Genomic DNA, 18,561 nt, shown 5'->3' on the forward strand with positions numbered 1-18,561 from the left:
ATGTATTACCCATGTGACTGTTATCCTAATTTCATCGATTCGCAGTTCATTGCTTTTATCTCACCATTCTCGTACGTATCAGGTTATCTCCTGTAGTACAATTGTCTGACAAGACTTCAACCATGTCGCTTCTTATTTTATCTACTTCCCTGACCCACATCAGCAGGCGCAGCATGATACCCGTTGCACCCAGTCGAGGCCTGGCCTATTCCAACAGCAACGCATCGCAAGAGTCATACCGTGACAGTGGTAGTTCGCATGCGGGATATGCGCGACAGTCCATGGCGACGGGTAGAAGGAGATCAGCCACACGGGGAGAGATACAACCTCCAAAGAAGGATCGCCGCAGTACTGGCTTTGGACACCATCAATCGTCCATGGCTATGTCAAGGTGGGCTGTTGTATAGTTAGTTTGCCCATCTGTGTAGCTGTGGGCTGTTTAGTTTAGTACTTGTATAGGTATTGTACGTCGCTTCAACAACAGCCAGACGTATGTTGACAATATATTCATGTCTACATACATATGCACGTATGCATTGATGTACAAGCACGTTTGGCTGTAGGCCGTGAGAGAACAAGCCAAAACTGTCCAGAAAAGTGTGTCACACTCACTTGGCGGTGTTTATAATGGTCACCAACTATTCCGTGTATATAGTCTATCTCCGTATCGAAACTTGTGCATTTAAGCTTGCTTGGATTGCTTGTACTTATCCATAGTGGATGACGGGCACTATGTTTAAAGTATGATTCGTGCATGATATTTGCTCCCGCTATTGCAGGCGATCCAGCATCTATGGCGAGCGCTCGGCCAACAAAGACACCCGACCCCTCAGCGATAAAGAATACCGCAAACAATGCTGTGCACACATGTTCCGCTATCTCACAACCAACGGTACGCTTTTAGTCCAGTCCTACCAAGATATAACTCCTGAGTTGTAACGTTTAGTGGGGTCATTTTACTTGTACGTGTGATGGTGTTGATTGTCTGTGCCCGTTGAGGTGCAATGTGTGGCGTTGGATTGTTTTCTGATGTACGGCAGCTCGGGCGTGGCGTCTGATATGTGATGGTTATATGTGATTGGTAACTTGAACTCATTTGCAAATGTGTGGTATCTGATATGTGATGGTTATATGTGATTAGTAACTTGAACTCATTTGCAAAATGTGTGGTATCTGATATGTGATGGTTGTATGTGATTGGTAACTTGAACTCATTTGAAAATGTGTGGCGTCTCATATGTGATGGTTATATGTGATTGGTAACTTGAACTCATTTGCAAATGTGTGGTATCTGATATGTGATGGTTATATGTGATTGATAACTTAAACTCATTTGCACATGTGTGATGTCTGATATGTGATGGTTGGAACTGATATGTTATGGTTGTATGTGATTGGTATCTTGATCTCAATTGAAAATGTATGGTGTCTGATATGTTATGGTTATATGTGATTGGTAACTTGAACTCATTTACAAATATGTGGCGTCTGATATGCTATGGTTATATTTGATTGATAACTTGAACTCATTTGCAAATTTGTGGTGTCTGATATGTGATGGTTGTATGTGATTGGTGACTTGATCTCATTTGCAAATTTATGGTGTATGATATGTTATGGTTATATGTGATTGGTAGCTTGATCTCATTTGCAAATGTGTGGTGTCTGATATGTTATAGTTGTATGTGATTGGTAACTTGATCTCATTTGCAAATGTGTAGCGTCTGATATGCTATGGTTATATGTGATTGGTAACTTGATCTCATTTGCAAATGTGTGGTGTCTGATTTGCTATGTTTATATGTGATTGGTAACTTGATCTCATTTGCAAATGTGTGGTGTCTGATATGTGATAGTTATGTGATTGGTAGCTTGAACTCATTTGCAAATGTGTAGTGTCTGATATGTGATGGTTGTATGTGATTGGTAACTTGATCATTTGCAAATGTGTAGTGTCTGGTATGTGATGGTTGTATGTGATTGGTAACTTGATCTCATTTGCAAATGTATGGTGTATGATATGTTATAGTTATATGTGATAGGTAACTTGATCTCATTCGCAAATGTATGGTGTATGATATGTTATAGTAATATGTGATAGGTAACTTAATCTCATTTGCAAATGTATGGTGTCTGATATGGTATGTATATATGTGATTGGTAGCTTGAACTCATTTGCAAATGTGTAGTGTCTGATATGTGATGGTTATATTTGATTGGTAACTTGTTCTCATTTCCAAATGTGGCTACTCGTTTAGAGATCAGGCAGAGCACAGGTTTGGTGTGCCGACGCGTTCGTGTTTATTGATCGCTATGATCGTTCTCTTGTACTAGTTTGTGCTTAGGCATTGTTGTTTGTTGGCAGATACAGCACAATTCTGTATTCAACTCTCTGTTTTGTCCATGCACGTCAACTACTATTACACTTATAAGCATGTCTCACCATGTGCTGTGGCATTCGCTCCACTAGTTGCGTGTATGATACACTTGTCTGTGCACCCTCAGTCTTTCCCGCTTGCGCTATCGGCATATGACATAGTAGCCATCCTATTGAGATATGCTCTATAACTTGGAAACTCACTTTGTGCGTGCTCGGTACATCATCTTCTCCCACGCCCAGGTTACAGTCATCCCATTTCCATCAAACTGTTAACCCAGCCTATGATGAAAGATTTTTTGCGGATATTCCAGTTCCTGTATACACAGCTAGACAACGGGTACAAGGTGTGTGCAACCACCCTCTTGGCAAGCAGCTGTTGGCAGGTCTTCTGGGATACCCCTTCAGGGTCTCATCACTGAGTCACATCGTGCCGTGTTTGTGTGTGTGGGTGTATGGATATGTGAGTGTGCGTGTGTGTATACTGGTTGGGTGTGTGGGTGTATGGATACGTGAGTTTGTGGGTGTATGGATATGTGAGTGTGTGTGTGTATATACTGTTTGAGTGTGTAGATGTATGGATATGTGAGTGTGCGTGTGTGTATTCTGGATGGGTGGGTGGGTGGATATGTGAGTGTGCGTGTGTGTATACTGTTCGAGTTTGTGCGTGTATGGATATGGATATGTGAGTGTGTGCGTGTGTGTATACTCTGTGTGAGTGTGTGCGTGTGCGTGTAATCATATCTACGGGGGTGGCCTTTCTTTCAACCATCATCTGCGAGTGTTTATGTGCAGGGCAGATGTCCATCAATTCACACTAGAAGTATCCGACTGAATGAAAACCGACCACTCCTTTCGGTTTTCGGAGATTCTCCTATTAGCTGTTAACGCTCACACCTCACATCCCTGTACAGTTCCCGGAGAATAACACAGAACGGACCATCCCAGAAGTCATCATCCTCATGAAGGGCGTGAGGTAGGTATAGTGCTTGACTAAAACGGTGTACGATAACGATTCTGATTGGCTAGCGTATTTACTATTGCTATTTTTGGACACGACATAATATGGCGGTATATCGATAGGGATGTATAACCAGCCGCTTTCAGTCGCATAGTTAGCCTTCGGGTACAGTTGGTATGAGGAATCGCCTGTTTGTAATGTGTCTGATTCTATTGAAGGTGATAATTAGGCGGACCATCTTAAACATTCACATCTACCCACCCAGTATTGCACTAAGCAGATAGGCCAAGCTTTGCTCGCCAAACTATACGCAAGAGCGTATCGTAGGCGATGTTTAAGCACATTTTTTGGATGACAATGTATCTATGTAATGGGCACACATATGCATATGCATGTGTATACGGATACTAACGCGTGTATCTTCAATTGTACACGTGTGTATTCATTTCACATGTGTGTTTTACAGATATCCCTTCGTACTGAAGCAGTCGTCGTTGCTGGCCTTTACTCCCATGGAGTGGCCGTCCCTTCTGGGCGCTCTGCATTGGCTGGTTGAGCTGTGCCAGGTGTGCTGTTCCTCGATATGTGGATGTATATAAATAGATAACCGCCCACTAATGTATCTCGATATGTGGATGTATATAAATAGATAACCGTTCATTAATGTATCTCGATATGTGGATGTATATAAATAGATAACCGCCCATTAATGTATCTCGATATGTGGGTGTATATAAATAGATAGCCACCCATTAATGTATCTCAATATGTGTATGTATATAAATAGATAACCGCCCATTAATGTATCTCGATATGTGGATGTATATAAATAGATAACCGCCCATTAATGTATCAAGACGTGTATACCTAAACACGTGTGATACACGTGGATGGCTTACTTTTCTCTCCCTCCACACTTTCACCTAATTATCCAGTACTCTGCCTGTCACCCCGTCATGATACCTTTCTGTGCACTTGTTCGGACCGCATTGTCTGCCCGTTTAATAAGAATCGTGTAGTTATTCCGGTTGTATCCGTCTGTATGTCTAACAAATATCTGCGGCTGAAACCTGGTTTCCTGTTTCTATATTTATTTGTTTTCCTTTCTATTGTCCACCCGCAGTGCACACACAGCCCCTCTAGTCAGGACTGCTGCAGGCACTCGTGGTGTGAGTGTGATACCGCTTATACCGCGTGTCATGACCATGTGCACTGAGTCTGAATTTATAGTTCGTGTGTAAACCGTCTCCTTTACCACTTGACATGCCTCTGGTAGTTCTGTATAGTATTGGGAGTGTGTTACATGGTACATATACAGCCACCTTATATCGCACCATGCCGCACTGCATCGGCTTGTCTCTGCTGACAGATCAGATCTTCTGTGTGTCCACTGGAATCACTCACAACTGCGGCGCGCTCTTTTTTTTTCATCGTACCTCACTTCAAAGTTACTTCAAACTATCCACATCTTGTTGTCCTGCTTTTAACCCTTTCTAATCATGGGGGTGTTTCGCACTAGCACTAGAATGACAGGCCTGGGGAGTGGCTTGGGCACGGCATCTTGCCCGTTTGCTGACGTTTCTTTTTGTCCCACCATCACCTTGGCAGTATAATGAAGGCATTGGCCCTGCCCCATATTTCTACTCGGTGTCGGAGTTTGACGAAGGTGTGCCGAGAGACGCCCAAGCCCAGCATGTATTTGAATATGTGTCTAAGGTAGGCGTGTGCCATTCGTCCCGTCTCATACTATTTCAAGTCGTGTGTATAGAAACGTTGTTTTATATCAAGGGAGTGTAACAGCGTGTATGTAGTATATATTTGTATGAGGTTTGTGGGAGATGTATGTTCGAGTACGTGGGTATCAAAGTCAACTGGTATTATATACTCTCATATAGTCCTTCGTTTGTATCCTATTGGGAATATATACTTACATAATTTTTGTTTAGTCCTGCAGGAAACAAATACTTGTATATCACTCTGTTTGTATCTTACTGGAAATATATACTTATATAATTCTTTGAATGTATCTTACTGGTATTACATAGTCATATTAACCTTTGTTTGTATCTTACTGGTATTATATAGTCATATAAACCTGTGTTTGTATCCTACTGGTAATATATGTTATATAGTGGTTTGTGTGCATACTACTGGTATTATATAGTCATATAAACCTTTGTTTGTATCCTACTGGTAATATATATTATATAGTGGTTTGTGTGTATACTACTGGTATTATATAGTCATATAAACCTTTGTTTGTATCCTACTGGTAATATATATTATATAGTGGTTTGTGTGCATACTACTGGTATTATATAGTCATATAAACCTTTGTTTGTATCCTACTGGTAATAAATACTTATATAGTTGTTTGTCTGCATACTTCTGGTATTTTATACCTTTGTTGACCTTTGTTTATATCCTGCTAAAGTATGTACTTGTATAGTTATTTGTCTGCATACTACTGGTATTTTATACCGTTATCGACCTTTGCTTCTATCCTACTAAAGCATGTGTACTTATATAGTTATTTGTCTGCATACTACTGGTATTTTATATCGTTGTCGACCTTTGCTTCTATCCTACTAAAGTATGTACTTGCATAGTTACTTGTCTGCGTACTACTGGTATATTATACTTGTATCGACTTTCGCTTATATCCTACTGGTACTATAGGCCTATGCCAGTTTCATGCTAGGCACAGGAGACGATGACGACGACGACGGCACCGATCTCACGCTGTTCTCACGACGAAAGGACTCTCTCCTTGAACGGAAGCAACAGATTGATCAGAGCATCGACCGGCTGAAGAATGAATCTGTCAGGTGAATAGCTGATACTACTCACTTGTTATCCGTGTCATGCGTATGTATGATCCTCACATATGTGTAGGACAATGGCTGTGCGGATACCATCGGAGACAAGTAGTACTATCTGGTCAGATGTGTCTGTTGCGTCGATTTCTCGCAGTAGTGTTGAGTGCATGACAGGTTCGACCGTTGATTTGGGTTGTGTGACGGGGGGAGTGATGTCTCATAGTTGGCCCACTGAGGTGTTTGCTGGTGGTTTGTTTCTCATCCGCTCCAATCTGCGGTAACTCACTTCGTGTTCTATAAACAGATTCTCGCAGAACGTGTTCATTGGTTTCTCTCATACGCAAAGGCACCTGTCCCGCTTTTCTTGAGGCAGGTGGGCATGGACACCCCCGGACTTCTCCCCACACCCTCTCATACCTCACACGCACACCTTGACTACACATGAGGACAAATGCCGAGGTGATTAGTTGGCAGGTTGCTTAGTATTGACACATTGATTATACACGAGTACAAATGCCGAGGTGACTAGTAGGCTATTTGCTTAATATTATGCCTCACACACACACATTGATTAAACATGAGTACAAATGCCGAGGTGACTAGTAGGTTGATATTGTGCATTTGCGTCGTGCCCATGGCCGCTGCAGGTACACGCAGGGCCCCACTCCGCTGCAAGAGGCGACGCAGATGAAAGCCGATTGCGAATCTGACATGCGGAAGTTTGTGCGCGTGATACAAGGTAAGGCGCTGGATCATACGTATCAGTACACTACTCAACTGCGATGCACCATGTACATGGACAGTGTACTACGATGTACCAAGCACATGGACCGGATTGGTACTTTAGATATCCGTGGCATGGACTGTGTCTCTATTGTGGGTATTGCGGAATTGCAGCTTGCACCGGCCACATGCGCGCTCCGTTCGTGATATCAGTATGGAGGACCATGGCTGTGTTGTGTGTTGTGTCTTGGGGAGCTGCAAAAGTTCTCTCACCCCAATGCACGATTGGGATGCGATCGTCTACGTCTCCTGTGGGCTGACGTATCGCGTGCGTGCCGTTTACAATAAACTTCGCCTGAAGCGTCATTCAGTGGTCTCTATCTTCGATTGTCTCGAATATACAGACAAGCAAGTACTGTGCAAGCTCACTCTATCCGAGGGTGAGAGTCAGTGTACAAAATACTGTTGAGCTTGTACAATGCCTTATCTCATAGTGTGTGTTGGAGATACGGCCGTGTGCCGAGAGTCCTCAAGCTGCTTTGCCTGTTTCCCCGCCGGCACACCTTTAGTTATCGTACGCCTTACCATTGTTCGTCATCCGTCACCCCTAAGTGTCTCTGGCACAGTGGCCTTGCGGGTATTCTATGTGCCACCACCTCAGAAATAGACTCTGCAGTTCAAGCCGACACTAACACACACCGTGTAAGCAGACCAACTACGTTTATCAACTCCCCCTGCACTCAGACTACGAACGAAAGCTGATGTCCAGGCAGAAGAAGTTGGCTGAGAAAACAGCCCTGGTGGAGCAAGCACGCAAAGAGGCCGCGCAACTGCAAGCGGAGTCATCGCATCTGAACAACGTGCTGGCCAACCAGGAACTGTCGCCAACGGATGTGCTCCGCATTAATATGGATAGGGCTCATGTAAGTGTTGGGTTTCTACTTGGGTTGTGTATATATATTTGGATTCTATTCGGGTCGTTCATGTATGTTTTGGATTATACTCGGGTTGTGTATGTAGTTTATGGTTCGTATTCAGGTTGAGTGTGTAAGTGTCGTAGATAGCCAGGGTGTGTGTGTGTTTCGTGGTTTTGCGAGCTGCAAGGGTGTATGCAAGGGATTTGCAGCCCGTCGGCCCGCATACACTAAACGTGTTGTAGACATATATATCTAAGATACAAGGAGGATAATCCAGGCTCTCAAATAGCATGGGAACAAGCACATCTCGCACGACTCCATGTGGGACGTATGTCTGGGTTTATACACAGTCTCTCGGGGCGCCTGATGGCACAAAGACTCGCATGCTTGTTTTTTGTTTTTGTCGTCATATGTCTGATTTTGGCCATGGTATCGTATCGTGTTCGACTATACTTCATAATACCTCGTTGTCTATACAGACTCTGACTGTGCAGTGCATGTGTGTTTGCAGCGTGTCCGTGTTGGGTTTGTTGGGTTTGTACGATCGCGTACGGCCCTTTGTTGGACACCCAAATCACCAACAAACAACTGCACTGTGGTCGCAGGTCTATCCCATTCTCAGACATTAGTCCGTTAGACACTTCTGTTATTATCGACCATTTCGTAAACTCGCTCACGAACGTTGCTTCGCCCGTATATTTTAAGTGCCTGAATATTGCCGTGAAGATATTTGGGGGCATAATCTATACCCGCGCTCATAAGTTCGCACAAACACACATACATTCTAGGCCACATGCGTATGTGTGTACCCCGAGTACTTTAGTTCAACGAGAGGAAAAGATTCTGGCACGCGTGTTGATAGTTAACTTATGGGCAAACATTCAACCATTGTACACTTCAGCTGAAGAAGAGCTTGGAAGATGCGCAGAAGCAGAAGGAAGACTCCGACATGAAGCTATTCGAGCGAGAGAAGGAGATCACACTGGCCACTCAAGAGGTAATGTCTCCGAGTGCAAATGCTTAGGGAGTTCTATCCGGTTATACAAGTGAATGGTACTCTTGGATACACCCTTTTCCCGTAGCGAATAACCCTACGTCTGAGACTGTGAAGTTTGCCCCTGCCGTGTCTAAAAATAGAGACCAATAGCAAGTACTCACCACATCAACACATCGCAACCTCTCTTTCTCTCTCTCTCTCTCGGCAGATCCACCGCAAGATTTATGCGTATCACGAGTTAGCTGGTAGCATCGGCGTTGTGCCCTCTTCAGCCAAGGTATGTGTATGTGACTGACCCACATATCTATTTCCGGGTGTCAGTATCGGTGAAGTAATATCCAACCGGTATTCTTTCTTCCTTCTAAGTCCTTTGCTTTTGCCTTCAAAGTGATGCCTGCGACGTACGATGCGCGTCGTAGGCATGCATCCATAGGGGCTGTCATCATAACATCAGCCTTTGGTGACCTTCCATCACCTATTGAGCTACCTCTCCAAGACATCCAATATGCATGTGCATTATACAGAGTGGTGATAGACAGAGTGTGTATTGCGCCAACCGGTTGTTGACACCACTGCATTTGATATTGGGCTGAATCTCTGTTGAAGGAGTCTGCAGATTCGCTACAACAGCCCAGATACCGTCTGCGCCACTATGACGTAGCCTATGGCAATCGCCACTGCATGCGATCCCCCCAATGCTGCCTACTTGAGTGGTTGTAATGGTTCACCCTTAAGATGAAGCTCAATGAGTCTGAGTATTAAACATTTTCGCGAATGTTTTTTTTAAATAGAACGCGGCGGGGATGCGATACGAGCTGGAGTACAAGTCCTCAGAACCAGAACCCGAGCGCAACCTCTTAGGCTATCTCAAGGACACCATCACGCCAGCGCTGCAGAAGCTCAAGCTATCGCACAGCGCCAACATCAGAGAAGTGCAGAACTCTCTGCTGGAAGCACAGGAGGAGCACGAGCAGGTGTGTTGGCAGGCGTGCATGAGTGTGTGAATTTGTGGGTGTATGGGTGTGTGAATGTGTGAGTGTACGAGTACATGCCCTTGTAAGGCGGATGCTACCTACATGCGCACAGCACTTACTGCTATAGACTGTGCTTCCCGTTTGAAAATGGGTGGATTGCTTCGCAATCGAGAACTGGCCCTGTCCGAATCATTTGAGACTAGCTGCATTGCCTGTCAACTGCGAGTCAAGAGCCGTGCGGGTTTTTTTTGTCCTGCTAACAGGCACGGTATTCTTTCTAATTTCGAGCTGACCCATTTCCGTGACTAATTTCAGGTGAACGAAGATCTGACCGAAAGCAACAACCGGCTTAACGACCTCAGGAACAAACTGCACCGACTGGAAGCGCAATACCGCGACAAGAAAGACGTAAGTCCTGACATGCTGGCTCGGTATACAAGCCCCTATTGTATTATACATGGAAACCTGGTTCAGTTTTGGTCAATCAGTATCGTTCCTGCAAAGTCGAATTCACGGCATGCATAAGACGTGGCCTTACGTATTGTTTCTAAACTTCTGGCGAACAACCTTTATATATACTCAAGACCCGTGTGCGGTTGCTGAAGTCCAGGTGTGCGTGACAGCTGCTACATGTGTACCAGTACACATATGATCCATCAGCAAGAGAACGGCAGTGTTCCGCACTTTGCGAGAGCCAGTCTGAAATACTCGTGCGGTTTGATCTTGGTTTACGTACTGGGCGTGTATTTACGTAAAGAGTGCCAGCAAACATATGATCCATCAGCAAGAGAACGGTAGTGTTCCGCACTTTACGAGAGCCAGTCTGAAATACTCGTGCGGTTTGTTCTTGGTTTACGTACCGGACGTGTATTTACGTAACCCCTTTTTCTCTCGGCCTACTTCTTTAGATCGCGAATTCGACGCTGAGGAGCCTACAGATGGCCGAGGATGAATTAGAGGAGCAGGTTACGCAAATGGACATCGTCTACCACGACGGATCGCTGCAAAGATTACAGGCACAGTATGTACTGATTCGATATTAAACGGTTTAGGTACGCGTGCGAAGGGTCCAGATCACAGCAATATCTATCGATGGCCGCCGATAATCATATGTGTGGCTATCCGCAAAAGGCCAAGTCCTCTCTGCGTTTAGTCAGTCTCCTGTACACATGGTTGCTTCGCTCTTATCATGTGTCGCTGCTGTCGGCGTTTGGTCAGGCAGATCCGCGTGCGCTCCCTTTCTCGTCTGTACATATGTTGCCAATCTGGTCTACGCCGAATCGCTCGGTGGTATTGAAATCAGGCACCTGGCCACTACTAAGCCTGTATGAATCAATAGACTGTCCTAGATACACTTTGAGCTTCGAGAATACTAGCACTAGCCTTTCACCCTTTTAACGCCAACGATCCCAGGACCAGGATTCTTTATGCATCGGTCCTAATTGTCCTGTTTATTGCTTACATTTTCCCTTAAAGCTGCGCGTACCATAACTAAGGGTCTCTCTAACCACTTTACTAGCCCGTATGTATCGAGATACGGGTGTTCGTATTCACAAGGCATATCACTGCACATTCTGCGTATTAACTGGAAAATCGTTCCTAGGTCCCACTCATGCTACACATACAATGTCCATTCTTCAATGCCACTCCATGCACCCTCGCATAGTCCGCTTGACACCTGCGTCCCTCGAGGACCCATAAATCTGTTAAACAGGTTCCCTTAATTGCACTGACCCGCAGATGACTACGTTCGCTTCTACTCGTACAAACGCAATGGCATATACTCATGAACTACATCACAGCTAACGAATAGAGCACCCGGCTCGTCGTGCTACTCTGACCCCTCTCACTCTGTAAAGATACAAAGATCCAATAAACTACATGCGACCAACACTCGTACTATCCCAACCACGCTAATCCATAGCCTGCTCAGCATATGGTCTAAAAATAGCCACCAATCACAACGCCTCAAACTCCCCCGCGCTACAGATACGAAGACCAAGTGCAGCGCCAGGTGGCCGAGCGCAATCAGATGATTCCTGCGCTGTACGCGTCACTGAACGACGCTGTGTCGCTGAAGGAGCACGTGAGCGACCAGCTGGATCAGCTGAACAAGATGGCCTGCGCCGCCATAAACGACATCATGAGTTTCCAGCGGTGAATGGGGAAACGGTTGGTGGGCGAGAGGGTGAAGATAGGACGTATGGGGGTGTATGGAAACGGAACGATAGTCCTGGTGTAGGATTCGAAAGGGTTGCCAGGCAGCGTGGCAGAAGATTTGATCACTTGGCCATTTGTAGATATAGTTCTGGTGCGGGCCACACAATCCACACTGAATCACAGGAGACTTCATCGAGTCCCTATCATTTATATATAACCGCTGTCTAAGGCAGCCCTTCCGTTAGGTACGGTACCCCGATGGTATTCGCAGTCAGCGGTCGTCCCGAACTATTCTGGCTGTCCTAACCACAGCTATAGAGCGTGCTGTGGTGCCTCAAGCGAGAACCCAGTGCTCACCCAGGATTGACATACATACTGAACACATGCCGCAGAAGACACAGTCCGCACAATGTAAATAGATAAACACAACCAGTCACGTCTGGATCAGTTCGGCGACTTGACTTAACAAGTAATGAGGGGCGGGGAGACGACTGCGTGCACCGGGATGAGCTTTGCCATCAGTTGGCACCTACCACAGAGCATGGTGCGGTTCAAGAGGCAATCACAGTATAAGGACTAACATCATATTAGATGTCAGAGGATGGGCCCGGCAAGTTTTTGGTACAGAACTTTGCAGCGTGCGGACTATTTTACTCGGCATGGGACACTCTGTCGGCTGAAGCTTGTCGACTTGGAAACCGCAATCGAAAACTGAACAATTAACTCGCCTCAGTTCGAGTGAATAAATTATCCATGCACGTTTGTAACACGTTAAACGTTGAGCGTTAAGAGAATCTGCGACGCATATTCAAAGTATAGTATATCCATCAAGGTGTTCTACTGCAGTACGCTTTTCAAGGCAAGTTTTCATATACATATTTGTAAGAACTAAAGTAAGAGTGACGGAGACAAATGTGTGCACCCGAGCATCATCGGTACCCACGATTGTCAAGAGAATAAAAATAGCATGAAACATGTGCGACTAGGCAATCAATATATGGTCAAGGTAGATTGTAATAGCTATCCGAGGACAAGCCTCCACAAGATCTTGATATAACTCAGAAACATGCCCAATATTACTCCAGTATCATACATCCGTCACTACTTCGACCTCAGCCTCTCGAATGTGAAATTGAATTGATGATCTCCCCTTGAGTTGAAGTGAGTCAACCTTCTCGACATGTGTTGTATGACAACAGACTGGGAACATAGAGACAATGCGTGCACTTGATCCAAAGTCTAGTGTATTCACTTAGGGTCCGGCAGGTATTTGGGGGGCCTTCCAGACATGTGTTGTATGACAACAGACTGAGAACATAGAGACAATGCGTGCACTTGATCCAAAGTCTAGTTTATTCACTTAGGGCCCGGCCCGGCAGATGTGTGTGTGTGGGGGGGTGGGTGTTATTTTTTGCGTTTTAAAGTATCTGTTCTACTCCTCATCGTCTGTCAAATCGGCGACCTGTCCAAGTACTCGCTGTGTAATCGAAAGACAAAAACAGAATTCATAGTGAGAATCTATCACACCCAAAGGTTTGGTTAATCAAATAGGCGCACCCCATGGTACAACAGGAGCACAAACGTGAACATAGATATAGCTTGTTGGTTTGTCCGTGTACTTGCAAGCACAGACGGCGTGATATGAGATTGGATGGTTTCGCCAGCTTAAAACGAACAAAGAACTTTATGTACACAATATCGTTTCCGTGGTAACGACGATCCATCTACATACCCGCCGACACGACTCATGTCACGTCCAAGGCCATATATTGATAAAATGAAGCATCACTTACGATCAAGCAGCAACAGTTACCACTTAATCCAAACATCCCAAAGCCCAATAGTACAACTGGCAGCACACACAATGTTGAAAGCAGAGCAATACCCCGCCTCTGCCTAAACCCCTCATAGAACATAACCTGTACCCGTACTACAAAGCTGCAACAACATAACTTGTGCGCGTGCTACATAGCTGCAACAAAGACACGCCATAAACAGCACGACCAGAACAGCGTGCTAGCAGCGCCACTTACATCGGCATAGTCCTTGAGCACGCTGGCGGCAGGGCCCGTCATATTGGACACGGCCATGTCAACGCCCCACGTGCCGTCTCGCAGATGCAAACAGTGCACCAGCGCTCGCTCGGCTGCGCGCTTGACGTACATGTGCTGCTTCTCCTGTGGGTGTGGGTGGGGGTGTGTGTGTTGGGGGGGGGTGAACGAGTGGCGAGTGCGAGTGCGTATATGCGTGAGTTGGTGTTGGGAAACGAGGGTACGTACATGCAACAAGCATTGCGGAGAGTAGTCGGAGGGTGGTACTGCAGTCTGCCATGCATACACCAAAACACAGGTGTGTGATGTGGTTTTGTATCGCTTGCGTCGTGTTTGTGCAGTTCTTGCACGCATTGATAGATCTAATCGTTCGCGTGCGTCACACCCACATCGGGTCGTCCAAGGCCCACCACCACCACAGTCCACAACCGTCCACAAGCAACTCCGTATGGAGAATGTCCGGTACACTCGCGATAGTAATGATATTATTATTATTTAATTTGGGTAAATAGATACCCTCTGTCGCATATGTCAAAGCCGACACCGGAGCCTAGTGAAACATACCAAAACCCCTGAACATACACATTGCACCCACCCAGAAAACACACCTTCGCAACCGTTAATAAAGCGGGTAAGACCAGTGTCTGCACGGGCTTCTCGTCCGTGAAGGCAGGTGACCTCTTGGCTAAGTCAGCCACCACCTGGCACCCCCTGTGCCTCTGGTCACTCTGGGGACCTTGGATGGCTGTCACAAATGCTGGCAGGATACTCTGTGGCAGGCTGTGAGTGTGTGGGGGTGGGGTGAGTCGGGGAGTATCCATCCGCATGCCTGGGTGTGAAGCGGGCTATAGTGTGCGTTCAGTACTTGCTAGATCGTTTGGGTGAGTGCTGGGCGTTCGATTGGGGTTAGTTACAGCGGCGTGTAGCTTGCCCCCTTCGGTTGTAAGTGCTAAATAAGACGCGTAAGTGGGCGTTTCTCTCGATTTACAAGTCAACCCCCGTGCCACATTGCACTGGTGGAGTGTTGTGTGGCCATGCTTGTGCGGTGCAAGTGATTCTGCGGGCTACGTAGAGCACTTGGGGATCGGTGTGCGCACTCGCAGTACCCGGTTGAAATATTGATAGAGCTAACTGGACGCAATGACTACGATACTTAGGTCAGCACTGACAGGTACAGAGTTGACAACAATATGCACACGACCGACTCCGAAGTGGACTATAAGTATACGGTGGGCCATTATCTGAGTTGCATGACACCGACACCCGTCCTCAATTTGCTAAGTAGCTGAAACCGCTCTAATGGTGACTATCTATAATAAATCCAGGGGAGAAGTTGGGAGAAGGACACATCTATCTGGGAGAGTACCTAACTGCCCCAACAACTGTACCTGTGCTAAGGTTTTCGTTTAAAAGCTCTACCTTGCCTTGCCCAGGCCAGCCATACCTCTGTGACGTATGTCCTTCCTCGGCGGTCAGGTAAGTCAGCAGATTGCCACACGCCTGTAACGCAGCGCAGGCGGTATCGCCATTCTTACTGCTGAGTCCCCGGACAACCTCTCTTTCAATGGGCAACTGTCGGTCGCTGGACCACACACGCGCCACACACCCAGTGGTAGGGGATAGGGCAGCTGCACAGTTAGGCCAGGTGAGTGGATGCGGTGTATTAGTACACAATACCGCATGGATGTGTGTGTGTGTGTGATATGTGATTGTGTGTGTTGCACACCCAGAAGTAGGGGATAGGGCAGCTGCACAGATAGGCCAGGTGAGTGGATGCGGTGTATTAGTACACTATGCCGCATGGATGTGTGTGTGTGTGTGTGATATGTGTTTGTGTGTGTTGTACACCCAGTGGTAGGGGATAGGGCAGCTGCACAGACAGGCCAGGTGAGTGGATGCGGTATATTAGTACACAATGCCGCATGGATGTGTGTGTGTGTGGGTGTGTGGGTGTGTGGGTGTGTTGATAGTCTGTATCATAATACTATATCAGTAAGAACTCGGACAATACCAAGGCACTCCATCTCGCTTCAATGCAATCGACACCAAGAAAGGCGACTACAGCGCCAATTTCTAGATTATTCGCCTGGGCCCCAGACAAGTATCAGCCAAGATGCACAGTGACACCCCATACAAACCTGGTCACAGACCACCGCTACCGGCACACCCCACCCAATTACTACACACACCTCCAATTAACTAAGCTGCCTACACATTTTGGGGCAGTGTTTAAGACATGCTTTCCCCATGGCACACTTGACGCCTGAGCTACAGCCACATACCAGATCGGGTGCTCAGACTTCGCTGTGGACCCTAAACCTTTAAACCCTATAGTTCCCCGACTCACGCGTCAGATAAGAGTGCAAAGGATTCGCCGCTGACCACAAACCTCCCAAACCCCTAGAACACTAAACCCTAGACATGTACCTACTACATACCAGAGAGGGTACATAGATTGCGCTGTTGTTCGTTGGCTGATGTGGGGGGGGCCAGCACCTCATTGTCCAGTAGATTGTTGAGCACATCGTCGTCCATCGAAGTGCCCAGACATCCCACACAGGTGGCCGCCAGCGTTCGCACTCTGGGGGGAGAAGATGGGGGGGGGGGGCAGAGATACAAAATACATGCAGCAAGGAGGTGAACAGGATATATTGAATAAGCAGAGATAATACATGCGGCATAGAGCGATTTACGGTTTAGGGTTTATGCCCCTTTCGGCGTAAGTACACTACAGATAGCAATGCGGCTTGCCGCGTGGTTGTGCCATACGTGTACAGAATATGCGATGTCTTTCAGCGCGAAAGCTCTGCCCATACTAAGGACTAGCTTAATATAAAATAGTAGAAGCTTGCAAGTGGAAATAAATATTAAAAATATGTTATAGCATGCTCTGGAGCTGTTGGTCGCCACTTCGACTTACTCTTCTTTGTCGTCATCCCAGATGTCTTGTAGTATTCCGAGCGCGAGTGTTGTAGATTTCTCAGCAAATTTAGAAGCACCCTGCATATACGGGAATACGATGCATGCAGTATCAGAATCACATACACACGCATACAGGAAAAATGAAGTATCAGCAACATGTACACACGCATAGAGACATAATAAGGTAAATGAAGCATCAGAAACATGTATGAAATGTGCGCTATAAACCTACATGCTAAGCCTATATGCCTCGATATACTTGAGCCGTTGGTTAGTGCCTATGTGTAATATGAAATGCCGACCACGTCGCCGCAACGTTCCGTGAACCAGTACAACCCTGTCAATCTATCAACCGGCACCCATCTATCTACACCTACCAGGAAGTCAGTCTGTTCAGAGAAAATACGGTACAGTATAGTATAGTATACTTACCCCACGAATAGTGTTGGCCAAAGCCTGTAGCATAGCCGACCGCGTGGGCTCCTCACCGTCTGCCACACCGTTGCACAGCTCAATGACCAGTGCGTCTATGCGGTTGTGTACAGCGGCCATGGGTAGGAAGGCCTTGGCTGCCTTGCCCCGTACTACCTCATGGTGATCCGCAAGTGCCTGAGAATTGATTGGGTAGAGTTGGTAGCGATATTGGAATTCATCAAAGATGTATGGCGCGAAGTAAGGGGGAAATGTGTATGTAAGATACTAATATATATATATACATATATATATATATATACATATATATATATATATATATGTATGTATATGAATATATGAATATATTATATGAATATATATATATATATATATATGTATATATATATATATACATATATCTATATAAATACATATATATATGTTCATATATACATATATATATTCATATAAATATAAATATAAATATATATATACGTGTGTGTGTAAGACAACCATTCACATATCATCCGCAGGCTTTCGTAGTAAGAGAAAATTGACAATACATTATTGAGGCTTACGCAAGGCTTAAATAAGAAACGTAAGACTGGAAAAACAACCCCGACACACAAAGGATTGCGCAAACGCCTCGCACAAACGAGGGCAGTATAGTCCTTCACCCACCCGTGTTGTGATAAGATATGTAAATAAGCCTACTCAGATAGATACAATCCTAATAACGCCCACAAAGATGGCATTTGAGTCTCGAGGAAGGCTGCAACAGACACCGTAACAGAGGGGAGTGGTGCGTACCTTCAGGAACGTCGTCTGGAGCTGTGGTAAGAAGGCCTTTAGCTGCACCGACGACTTCTTCAGCAGCAGCATGAGTGTGTCAATGATAGCCGCCTTCACTTGCCAGGCAAATCGATCGGACACCACACGGATCAGTGGGCCGGTGATCTGCAATAAGAGCCATGGATGATACAAATGGGCCAGATGAGAGGTGATAAGGAGCTTTGCCATGAACAACTAACAGTATCAACCGGAAACAGATACCTGTGAAGAAACCTGGTGGTCTGGGATGAAAATGGGGATGTGCGCAAGGATGATGTGGTATAGACTGGAGCACCCAGTTTTACTGCATTTCAAGACTCGCGAGTTTCACTGAGTACAAAGCTCTCGCCAGCATAACAAAAGCACTAGCACTACGAAAAGACCGAAATGGTATGTACCTATAAATATATATATA

General features: G+C 45.8%; 2 protein-coding genes across 3 annotated transcripts in view; one reads left to right on the forward strand and one right to left on the reverse strand.

Moving 5' to 3' along the window:
- The window catches only part of SARC_07416, a gene marked incomplete at its 5' end in the record, with an annotated part of 14,378 nt that extends 1,682 nt beyond the window's left edge, over positions 1 to 12,696 (forward strand). Inside the window, 15 exons of one of the 2 annotated variants that reach the window (XM_014298647.1) lie at positions 164 to 391; positions 780 to 892; positions 2,621 to 2,724; positions 3,292 to 3,353; positions 3,805 to 3,904; positions 4,947 to 5,054; positions 6,018 to 6,166; positions 6,805 to 6,896; positions 7,625 to 7,803; positions 8,699 to 8,794; positions 9,003 to 9,071; positions 9,586 to 9,768; positions 10,084 to 10,176; positions 10,677 to 10,789; positions 11,758 to 12,696. In XM_014298647.1, coding sequence (XP_014154122.1) covers positions 164 to 391; positions 780 to 892; positions 2,621 to 2,724; positions 3,292 to 3,353; positions 3,805 to 3,904; positions 4,947 to 5,054; positions 6,018 to 6,166; positions 6,805 to 6,896; positions 7,625 to 7,803; positions 8,699 to 8,794; positions 9,003 to 9,071; positions 9,586 to 9,768; positions 10,084 to 10,176; positions 10,677 to 10,789; positions 11,758 to 11,929 — 1,861 coding nt within the window. In that variant the 3' untranslated portion in view covers positions 11,930 to 12,696. Of the gene's footprint in view, positions 1 to 163; positions 392 to 779; positions 893 to 2,620; positions 2,725 to 3,291; positions 3,354 to 3,804; positions 3,905 to 4,946; positions 5,055 to 6,017; positions 6,167 to 6,804; positions 6,897 to 7,624; positions 7,804 to 8,698; positions 8,795 to 9,002; positions 9,128 to 9,585; positions 9,769 to 10,083; positions 10,177 to 10,676; positions 10,790 to 11,757 lie in introns of those variants that run through there. The other variant, XM_014298646.1, reaches the window with a different exon arrangement.
- Positions 12,697 to 13,258: 562 nt separating this feature from the next.
- Positions 13,259 to 18,335, reverse strand: SARC_07417 (hypothetical protein; the record flags this gene model as incomplete). The annotated part of the gene is made up of 8 exons (XM_014298648.1): positions 13,259 to 13,405; positions 13,962 to 14,105; positions 14,588 to 14,759; positions 15,424 to 15,607; positions 16,418 to 16,560; positions 16,900 to 16,979; positions 17,334 to 17,510; positions 18,126 to 18,335. 8 exons carry the CDS (start codon positions 18,333 to 18,335, stop codon positions 13,361 to 13,363), a joined length of 1,155 nt encoding a protein of 384 aa, XP_014154123.1. The 3' UTR covers positions 13,259 to 13,360.
- Between the last annotated feature and the right edge of the window lie 226 nt (positions 18,336 to 18,561).

This window comes from Sphaeroforma arctica (genome assembly GCF_001186125.1).
Source record: "Sphaeroforma arctica JP610 unplaced genomic scaffold supercont1.587, whole genome shotgun sequence".
Classification (NCBI taxonomy): domain Eukaryota; class Ichthyosporea; order Ichthyophonida; genus Sphaeroforma; species Sphaeroforma arctica.